The 11,620-nt window shown below is 42.0% G+C and overlaps 1 protein-coding gene across 3 annotated transcripts in view; it reads left to right on the plus strand.

Annotated features, from left to right (window-relative positions):
* Positions 1–10,822, plus strand: part of NRG1 (neuregulin 1) — a 95,319-nt gene extending 84,497 nt beyond the window's left edge. For all 3 annotated transcript variants that reach the window (XM_053931951.1, XM_053931950.1, XM_053931952.1), the window contains 2 exons: positions 134–337; positions 4,327–10,822. In XM_053931951.1, the coding sequence (XP_053787926.1) occupies positions 134–337; positions 4,327–4,978 (856 nt within the window). In that variant the 3' untranslated portion in view covers positions 4,979–10,822. The remainder of the gene's footprint in view (positions 1–133; positions 338–4,326) is intronic.
* Positions 10,823–11,620: the final 798 nt, after the last annotated feature.

The raw sequence follows: 11,620 nt of genomic DNA on the forward strand, positions 1-11,620 counted from the left end.
AAAGTTTGTGCTGCAGATCCTGTGTGACAACAGAGCCCCTCCTTTTCTTGGGTAAATTTCTGCTCATATGCAGTTACCACCAAAGCCCACTCTCACATTCCCCCTTTCTCTTTTCCTGGTTGCTGCTCTCCAGCTGGAGTAATGGCCACACTGAAAGCATCCTCTCTGAAAGCCACTCGGTGCTTGTCAGCTCCTCCATGGAGAATAGCAGGCACGCCAGCCCAGCAGGGCCCCGGGGCCGTCTCAACGGCATCGGCGGGCCACGGGAAGGCAACAGCTTCCTCCGGCATGCGAGAGAGACCCCTGGTTCCTACCGAGACTCTCCTCACAGTGAAAGGTAGGACACACTGCCTCATTGCTTTCAGCTGGCAAGACCTGGTGTTTTCCCAGATGGTTTCAAAGCTTGGCAACACAGGAGAAAATGCAAAAGTGCAGCTGTTCTTGGAGGGCATAGATCTCCTTATTCATAAAGGTGGAGAGCTGAGTAGTAGTTTAAAGTCCACCAAAAGCATTTCTTCCCTTCTTGCCTCTGCTGGATTTAGTCCTATTAGCCAGCAGTTCACACTTGGGAAAGCTCAATTGGAGTAATTAGTCAGAAAGTTCCATTGAAAAATATAAACAGAATTTTGCCTAATTACCAATTTCTTAGAAGATGCAAGTGAGAAGACTGAGAGATTTTGCAGTGAGAAAGTAATGTTTTGATGCACAGGAGGAGGAGGAGGGCACTAAGAACTCCTAGGCAGTATAGAAATTATGCCACCACCTACTTTCTGGAGTGTTCCAGCTCCAAAACTCCCCTTAACCCTTTATTAAATAAAAGCAAGGAACACAAAGTGCAAGCCAGAAGGACTCAGGTCATTATTAAATCATGAATAGTTATAAATAAACCTGGCCAAGTAGTTTTTTTCCAACCAAGTAATTTTTTTCCCTGAAAAGGTTGGTTCATCAGCTCCTAAGGTCTGCCTAGAAGTACATCAGTCACAAAAAAACTTTAATTGAAAAAATCCTGCTCAGGTTTAGGCTAGCATTTTAGTTCAAGATGGCCCCAGAATAGCAATAGAAAGACTGAGAAGAAACAAGACATTTGAAAAGAGCTTTTCTCCCTGGAATCATAGGCAGAAGGAAAAGAAAACAAAAGGTTATGGACAGTTCTCTGAGGATTTTGAAATCACAAGGGATTTGGCCTTGTGGAGTGTCCATGATGTCAAAAATACAGCCAGGCAATCCCCAAGGAGACTGAGTTGTGTAGGAGACAAATTGTGGTTTTCAGAAAAAGAATGCGCAAGTACGGCAAATGCCATTTCTGTGGTACTCCCTCTGCCACACAAACAACTGCTAAGCAGCAAGAAGAGGGCCCATTGAAGAAGGACCCTGAGTGTTGTACCACCAAGCATAATAAACTACCCTCTCATTAAAAATTATGTGTTATTTACCATGGAATTTAATTTGAACATACGTGGCTCATATGACATAAACAGCTATGGCTCCAATCCAGCAGAGCACTTTGACAAGATTATCTTTTAATTGTGCAAGTAGGCCCACTGAAATCAGCAAGATTACTCACATGGGTAGAGCTCAGCATGTGCTTAAGTGCTTTGCTGGATCAGGACCTGTAACAGTAAATACCATGTTGTCTCCTGCCTGGGAACTGAGCAGGATGCACGGCAATGCGCCTGACAATGGTGAGTAGTACAGCTTAGTATATTTGGGCATCTGCATGTGAGAAGTGAAGACCATTCTTGCTATCTGCCTGCATTGCATGGGACACCCAAAGCATCATTCTAACACGAACTGTTTAGATTTACATTGGGGGGGGGCAGTGCTGGGGGAGAGGGGAGACCATATTCCTTTTTTTTTCTCTTGAGAAGAAAGAAGGCATTTAATCAATTATTTTGTCTCTTGAAGGTTGTACTATAGGTCAATAGCAGCAACATTTCTGTGATAATTCATCAGGCATTGACAGCCTAGCCTGTGCCTGAAGCAATCACAAATTTGCTACATGGGAGATGATAGTTCCCTGGGCATTAATTGCAGGCCTCATATTTTTTTAGCAAGCAGGAAATACACTGCCAATTGTTGCTGAGATTGCTTGTGTATATAAGGGAGAAAGTGAGAGTTATTTGGAACTAAAAATTACTCAGAAACATAAAGGAATGTAGGAGCTGACAAATTACTTCCTGAAGCCATCAAATGTTGCTGTACTGTGAATTGGTAAACCAAGGTTTTACTCCCTCAATTTTCAAATTAAATTGAACAGGCATTACAAGGGGTTGTTTTGCCTCACCCCATACATTTCCTGGATCCCATGCCCTGCCACCTGTGTACACAAGCAGAGGGCACAAGCAGTTTTATCTTGGATGCCCTTAGCTGCCTTACGGGAGATATCAAAAAACACTGTCTCTGCACAAAAGGCTGGACTATATGATGAAGCTGGCAGCATATAACAAGTTAATGTGTGCTGGTCAGCCATGGGTGCGCTCTGATCCCCTTTCAGTGAGGCAGTATAGTTAGCCATGAAGCTGGATAAATCAATCACCTTTTAACCTTCCTTTCAGGATGGGCTAGAGCTACCAGAGTTCAGCTCCTGAGCCTCAGATTGCAGGTAACAGCTAGTTAGCACTGCCCTGTTAGGGTGTGGGGGAATAGACCAGAAATGTGTGAATGGACAACACTCCAGTATGAGTAACTTCACACTGCTGGACGCCTGCACAATACATTGAACACATTTAACCAACTCAACGGGTTAACAGAACCAGTGTAGCTAAAATCCAGTGTGTCACAAAGATGTATATCCAGCAGTGTACCAACTGGGAAAGTAGAAAGGCTTCAGTTTTTCAGCAAATGCCTAGTAAAATGTGAAAGGGATGAAAAGCTAACTCATGGAAGCAGAAAGAACTACTTAACTCATCCAATGCACAGACCTATTCATTGCTCTTTGCTTAACCAACTTGATTAATTCCCATGCATAAATCCAGGTTTGGTTTTTTTCCTTTCTCTTGCTCTTCAGTTCATGTAAATCAATGTGCAATCAATGTGCCTCTAGTGAAATCAAGTTACGCTACTGCACATCTGTCCAGAATCTGTCCCATTTTCTCCTTTTTCCTGTAACTCCATTTTTATCAAGTGTAATATGTGCAACTAAGTCATAGCTTGGATAAGAAAGATGGATTCAGATTTATTTTGGTAATTTCGGGCTCAGATAAATAAACCACTAATGGAAAACTAAATAATTACATCAATCATAGACATATAGCTTTTCTCAATGGGCCTGTGATGGAGCTTAGAATGATTTTAACTTTAGACACAGACGAAATTCGGGCAGGTGAATTTAGGATAAGAATAAAAGCAAAGCCAGACCATGCAAAGTGTCATGCTGGGCACTATGCTTTCGATCAAGTGTTTTTAGGCAGACCCTCACCTGGCATGAATCCACATGACCTCATAGCATGTCTATTGATTAAAACTAGTTGAGAGCTCCACATTTTCTGGTCCGTTTCTTTGGGACAAACCCTGTAATGGCACCTGAGCTTCATTTTCAGAAATAACTTCTGACCACTAACCTTCCCACAGAAACAGGGACAAATTTTGCAGAGAAATCATGGGCACAAGGCCAGACAATCCTGTATTTCAGCATTTGTTCCCATATGAGGACAAATGATACTCTGTGCTTCTTTGCAGATAGATCTACCAGCCAGGGTAACTAGCACCCAGGAGTGGAGCAGCACAAAGCTCCTGGGATGGTGCTACATATGCTTCTCTGACTACCCTTGGTGATCAAAATTAGCAGAATCTGGCTCTGTATTTTATCCACACATTCCTTTCCTCCCTAGCCTGAGACAGTTTGGTTGCCAGAAGAGGGTGAAGCCCCAAGAGGACTGTCCTTCAGTTTCCTTCGTTTCTTTCCCCCTGTCTGTTTGCATGTATCCCAGATTCTGGTCAAATCCTTCCAGAAGTGCAGCAGCTGTTTTCCTTTTGAGAAAATACTTGCAAATGCATTTTGCTTCTGGCATCCTGTCTGTCTCTGGATCCCATTCCTGGATTCATTCCAGAAAGTTATTCTGGTAAAAAATTTACAACATCTCTATGGCTGGGATCTGGGAGTTTTGCTGTGCTCCTCCTGCTTTCATATGTTTTTGCCCAGAGTCCCAGAAGTCAGCAGTTTATAGGATTAATAGGAACAGGAAAGGTTCCTTAGTAGCCCTGTGTGAGGATGCTGGGGATCTTAAGGGAATCCCTGCCATTTCTCTCCCAGTCCACATGAGCTGCTGTGTTTACAGGTCATCAATGTTCCTGTGCTCGCAACCTATCCCCATCTCTTTTTTTCAGGTATGTCTCAGCTATGACCACACCAGCTCGCATGTCACCTGTTGATTTTCACACTCCAAATTCTCCCAAGTCCCGCCCCTCCACAATGTCACCACCGGCTTCCAGCTTGACCGTCTCCATCCCTTCAGTGGCGGTGAGTCCCTTCATAGACGAGGAGCGACCACTGCTCCTGGTGACTCCACTGCAGCTGCATGAGAAGTATGACCACCACCTTCAGCAATTCAACTCCTTTCACCACAATGCCACCCACGAGAGCAACAGCCTGCCACCAAGTCCTCTGCGGATCGTGGAGGATGAGGAGTACGAGACTACGCAGGAGTATGAACCAGCAGAGGAGCCTCCAAAGAAACTCACCAACAGCCGGAGGGTCAAAAGAACAAAGCCCAATGGCCACATTTCCAGCAGGGTGGAAGTGGACTCTGACACAAGCTCTGAGAGCAGCAGCTCTGAAACCGAAACCGAAGATGAAAGAATAGGTGAGGATACACCATTCCTGAGCATACCGAACCCCGGGGCAACTGGTCTGGAGCCAGCCATTGCCTTCCGGCTGGCTGAAACCAGGACTAACCCGGCAAATCGCCTCTCCACACCAGAAGAGTTACAAGCAAGGCTGTCCAGTGTGATAGCTAACCAAGACCCTATTGCTGTATAAAACATAAAACACATAGATTCACATGTAAAACTTTATTTTATATAATGAAGTATTCCACCTTTAAATTAAACAATTTATTTTATTTTAGCAATTCCGCTGATAGAAGACAGGAGGGGAAAAAAAACTTTTATAAATTAAATATACGTATGTACAAATGTGTTATGTGCCATATGTAGCATTTTTTTACAGTATTTCAAAAATGGGGAAAGATATCAATGGTGCCTTTATGTTATGTTAAGTTGAGAGCAAGTTTTGTACAGTTACAATGATGGCTGTCCCATAGTATTTTGCAAAACCTTTTAGCCCTCAGTTGTCCTAGCTTTTTTGTGCACTGCATTATAATGACTGGATGTATGATTTGCAAGAATTGCAGAAGTCCCTCTGGTTGCTTGCTGTAGAGTCTCCAAATCAGAAAGCCCTGTAATGGCACTCCCACCCTATTCCATCAGAAAAACACACGCATACACACACACAGAGTCAGAAAGGAAAAAAAAAAAATTAAAAAAAAAGATAAAAAAGTAAAAAAAAAAAACTTTCTTATATGAGAACTTTTATTTGCTTTCCGTATATGAGATGAGTTTTGTCTGCTCTCTACCAGCCAAAAGGTTTGCTTCTTTGAGCATTGGGATAATAGTAGATCAAACAGCATGCTACTATTAATTACAGCAGGATAACAAAAAACATACAAACAAAAAAAAAAAAGGCAACCTGCATTAAATAATGTTACTTATAGAAAGAAAGTAATACTGTGATTTTAAATCAAATATATTATTAATCAGAGGTCAGCTTGTTATCACTAGGAGCTGCCATTTCATTATTTTCCAGATATTAATTGTTCTAGTTATCCCTTAGGATATGGGTTTAAGTTAGCTGTGGCTTTGAACCCAATACTCTATTTAAACAAAAAAAAAAAAAAAAAAAAAAAAAAAAAAAAAAAAAAAAAAAAAAAGAAAAAAAATTATATTAGTTCATGTTAATGGGGCAAATATAATAGATATCTGTAATCAAACAAGGAAGAGATCTAGCTGGAAAACAAATGCCACCAATAAAAGTGCAATCAGTTTTCACCTCTATTTCTTAATGTTGATTTCTAATACATGATTTGTTCTTTTGTTTCCCATCAATTTTCTTCCCCTTTTTCCCTTCCTCAGAAAGAACCCTGACGAGCTTCTAGCAATACCTTATTAGAGTTGCTGTTGGAGTAAGGCTTACCTCTTGGACAAAAAAAGGCCTTTCAGGGAAGATGATTTGCTGAATGGTTAAAAAGTATAGGCACATAGGAGGGACAAAGCAGATGTATGGAGTTTATTTCCACTCACCTTTACTGACTCCATTACCTGGGTTATGAGAGGCAAGGCTGATGCAGAGCCCAGTTATGAAGGCAAGCACACCATGTGAGTTACAGCCCTAGTAACCCATGTGTGACTATTTAATATCAGCGTTTATATAGCCAGTGACAGTTTAGAAGTCATTGACTAGTAATAAACAAAGATGCTGTCAGTTCTGGAGCAGATGCATCTATCCAGACAGAAGCAAATGGCCTCTTTTGCACTGAATTCCTATCAGTTTAGTCAGGGTCACTCTGCCTCTTCTATACTTTTGATTTTTTGTTGTGTGTTCATTTGGCACAGCATTGATTCAGGATTGATGTGAAAAACAAATGTTTTTCCTAGACTCTGGAGATTCTGAAAATGAGAACATATGTTTTACAGGTATTACTGAGCTCTAAATAAGAGCCCTGTCAAGACAAAAATAATTTCAGCCAAACTACATTCATCCTTTGGGCCACATTCTGGTCCTAGTTAAATGCAGAGAAATACATTGAGGAAAATTTGTGAGATGCAAACCTGAGAAACAAAAGTCCCAACTCAGTAAATTGTTCAAGCATACACTTATGCTAATCCCAGCAAAAGTTACCTTCAGCATGTGCTAGACTCTCATTGACACATCCAGCACATGCAAAAAGTTAAGCATGTGCCTAAGAGTTTTGCTGAACAAGGTGTCCTATTGATTTGAGACTGAAAGAAAAGTATCGCAAAAGAAGATCTTTGCCAGGATGACAAAAATCTGTGAGTTCCTCGCGATATAAATAACCATATCACATTAGTAAGAACACAGGTTAGTCTACCTGAACATCAGATTCAGCAGAAAAAGGAAAATAAAAAACCTTAGTATAGGAAACAAAGTTGTCCATTAGAATGTTAGTGATAGAACCAAAAGGCTAGGAAACTAGCACAGCTTTGGGCTATGTAGTGGCTGAAATGGCACTGCTTATTTGAGAAATCTATGGGAGATGGCAAATACATACTGTCTGGACTAAAGTCCCCTTTGCAATTTTTCCCTAGCTGGCATGTACTTGAACATACTTTGCCTTTGCAGACTGAAACAAAAGTTCTCTACAAATTCTATACACCGTATTCTCATTTTCATCCCTTTAGTCATACCTATTTATCTGCAATCCCATGCAGCAGAATATCCACCTCTCCAGTAACTCTGCAACTCAGTAATACAGAGGGCCAGGTGGGCTTTCATAATGAAGGCCACAAGTTTCCAAAAGATTTGCACTGTTGAGTTTCCTCGGGAACTTGAATATCTGTCCCTTCAGGAAGGCCTCTGACACTGCAAAGACCTTGCAGGACACATGAGACAGAAAAAGGATGGCAGAGAAACAAGAGATTTGCCCCAAAATCACCCATCTTAGTGGCAGAATAGAGATTATGACACAGATGATTTGTAAACTCTCCAGTATATATCAACCACAAGGCCAGCTCTCGTAGCATCTATAATAGCCCAGACAGATTAATGAGGATGGAAAGGGAACATGCCTTGACATTGAGTAGATCATTTGACTACTAACACTTTTATTTTGGAGGGACAGTACAAAATGAAGGAGCAATTCCATTTTTGAGAGCTGTACATGTGAGATTTATTTGGTATAGGTCTAGGGAAAAATGTCACACCTCTTCTGTTGTTGTGCCTCAAAGTCAAATTGCTGTGCAGTTCCTGCTATTCCTTCCCCTTGGAACATACACAGTGTGTTATAGAGCAAGCATGAAATTAGGCTGGAGACTTCACATGGACCTAAGAACAAGAAAATATGATTGGGGATATGGCTGCCTAAGCCCTTAGATCTTTGTGAAGAACTCAGCCTTACAGCACAATTCATGCAGCAGTGAATTCAGAAATTGCCCTTGGCTTGGCGCGCACAGATGTGGGAGGAGGACACAGACCCTCACCTCTCAACTTGCGTTTATCACTCTGTGAGGGTGTTTCACATCAGTCAGGCCCACACCCAGAAGTTAGTGAGTCTATCTGGCCACAGGTGCTGCTGGCGGGCTGCAGCCAGTTCCTGCTGGCCAAGAGGCTGGAGGCTGCAGCAGCACAGAGCAGAGCCAGCAAGTGCCTATGGAAAAGGCCAGCTTCCCTGATGGGGATATTTGCTTCATTTCCCAGACCTTTGAGCCAGGCAGTCCCAACCCTTGAGCCATCACTGTGTGATGCTTGCCCGTTCTTTGGCTGAAAGTCATGTCAAGAACTTTGAAGGCGGGGGTGGGGGGGAAATAGTCCAGTGGTGGCAGAGTTATTAAGCTTGTCCTGGTTTATTTCCATGTCATTTAGTTTGAGACATGAATTTTTCCTGTGTATGTGTTTATATGCAGGAATTGTTCCAAGATGAAAGGCTTCTTTCATGAGTGTATAGCTAGATTATGTTGTGCAACCTGGTACAGCCTGCCTATTTAAGGGGTGTAGATCATTACAGCTCCATACAGGTTCTCATGCAACAGAGAAAAGCCTACTTCCTCCTTTTGGCCCAGTCATTCCCTTCCTCACTTGAGCCACCCCAACACACCCAGGTTTAAGAGATCAATCACTGCCTTTATCAGGGAAACAGGAAAGCTCCTTCTTTCCAGTACTTCAAAACAACAATGCTGCATCTCCCTGCTTCTCTCACACACATTGCAAGCAGTTTCCTAGGCATCCAGGATAGCAAACTGGTGTCTCCTCAAAGGACACACCTCTCAACCTGCTGAGTACTTCTTGGCCCTGCAGTATGGCTACTTACCATTACCTGGTACCTGGGTCTTCTAGTGAGAAACAAAAAAGCACCTAAGAAATGCTGCAGAGAAGGGCAGACAAAGAACATGGCCAATTATCATCATTTGTAATTCTCTATTCTATTGTAAATATGTCTTGTACTTATGTGGATGTTTTTTCATTATTTACTGTCTTTATGGATATTGTGTTAAATGAGATGCTCTTAGTTTATTGTGTAACACTGTAAATAACATAACATCCTTTATTATTTATGCATAGGCATCTAACACTCAGAGAAAGTTATCCTCATATTATTTTAAGATATATGTCAAAAAGATGTTGCATTTTTCCTTTTGCTTTGAAAAAAAAATTGTAATATATCCTCTTTTTCCCCTCTTTTCCTTAAAAAAAAAAAAAAAAAAAAAGAATGCTAATTTATTGTTCTGGAGAGAAAGGGGATGTAACTGAAAGGCAAACTGTTCAAAGAACATGCTGTGGAAGCCACAAGCTACTGATAAACTAAAGAATTTATTACCCCAAATACAGCAATAAGTAATTGTTGATTTATTAAGGTTTTGTTATTCATTTTCAGTAAAAGAGGTGCTGGATTAAATTGTTTATGTGTGGTCCTGGCCCAGTTGCTCAGCAGACTGTGCCAGGTCACTAGCTACCATCTTTCTGTATCCAAACATTGTTGTAAAGGTCTTGTTCTACTGTTGTGAACCACTGTTCCTTGAGATTTCTGACTCAACCCTATGGGGGGCCTCTGGCAGACACTCTTGCTCCTACAAACATTTTTAGTTTCTTAAATTAGAATTACAAGCTCTACCCTGCCCATTACTACTTAAGGTGGATGGAGTTTGGGGAGAGGGAGGAGTTGGGGGGGAGGCAGAAATGACACAGTCTTGGGACTGTGGGAGGCTGCTCTACAAAAATGTTACCTCACTGTTCAGCAACAGTCAATAAAGTAAAGCAGATAGTAGGAACTCTTAGATGACACCACCATGCCTCTATATACATTCATTATTTGTGCCAGTTGTAAATACAATGAGTGGTCCTGGTCTTCTTGTCTCAGGATAGAAATAGTATAACAGGGAAGGGTTTGAAGGGCAACCCAGATAAATAAATATCTGGAGCTGGTGAGGTCTGGGGAGCACTGGGTAGGCTGAATATCATTATTCAGAAAGAAAGGACATCAGAGAGAAGATATTAAAGATCTGTTGAAACATACTTATCTTGTAGAAGGTAAGAAAGGACTGGATGTTTAATACCTCTTCCAATAAAAGAAATGGAGTTATCAATCAAAATTACTGGGCACCGTATTCCCAGAAAGATGTAGCTCTTCATGTAAGAGATAGGGAACTTGAAGAATTACTTGCTGGAAGGGATTGTGGATTGTAAAAGTTTCCATGGGTTCATGGTGGGGGCCAGATTTTAGGCATTAATCCAACAAGGATTACTAAATCCATGAAAAACACATTAGATGCGGGAAATAACTGAACTGAAAACATGTGGAGATTGTATAAATTGGAAATATTGTGTATACTGCTGCTCTTATCCTTCTCCAACTCTCTGCCACACTTGGAAACAACGAGGGCAAATATCCAATCTAGCTGTGCTTACATGATATAAGTATGTAAAGCCATTTGCTGTTAACAAGCATTAAACAAGAGAAGGAAATCTAGGCATGAGCAGAGGAGAGAGGAATGCAGTAAAAACGTTTTGGATGTGTTCCACATCCATTTGTTTCCAGGGCTAGTGCTCCCAGGCCTACCTGTGGGTGCAGAATGAGATGCCAAACTGAGAATGGAGGGAGAAATGGGAGGATGGAGGTATGGAGGGATGGAGGAATGGAGGGACAGAGGGAAGGAGGGACGGAGGAACAGAGGAACAGAGACAGGGAGGGAAGGAGGGAGGAAGGGAGAGATGGAGGGAGGGAGGGACAGAGGGAGGAAATGACTGGCAAGGGTTTTCTGTCACTTTCCCTCTTCCCTGGTTCTCCACACAGAGAATAAAGACCTGGTGGTCCTGTCTGATTTCAGTTTCCCTCAGACAGCTTCCCTGTCTTTCTATTTCATGTGGAGGGAACCTGTGGCTGTGAGGCTGGATGCTTAGGCTATTTGCCTCACCTGAATGTCTTAGCTGTATAGGGCCTTGTCACTTCACAGCCAGCCCAAGCTAGCACATTATGGCACAATGCTACAATGGAGAAAAGGATGGTTCTTCCATTGCAGGCTCTTGAAATGGACTGCTTTGATAAGACAGACCCCTCCTCAGACATCCCCACTGTTCTTTCATGCATGAAAATGGAGGTAGATGACTTCCAAAGCAATTAAGTACCATAAGAACCACTCAGAGTCAACAGGACTAAGGACCTCATGACACATTTGATACAGACAAGAAGGCTTTAGGGAACACATCCTTGTGTGTCCCAAATGAATGTCCTTGCAAAAGTTGTTTGTCAGTCCATGCTGTCTTTATCTTATTGGCTTTCTCTGCCAAGCTTCTGCCTCTGCACTTCCCCACAAGGTCTGGAAGCAGAAGACATCAGGGAACACTACAGGAAAACCAAGCAAACCCTTCTCATTTCTGCAACCCACAGCTGGG

Source organism: Vidua chalybeata, chromosome Z (genome assembly GCF_026979565.1).
Source record: "Vidua chalybeata isolate OUT-0048 chromosome Z, bVidCha1 merged haplotype, whole genome shotgun sequence".
Lineage (NCBI taxonomy): Eukaryota > Metazoa > Chordata > Aves > Passeriformes > Viduidae > Vidua > Vidua chalybeata.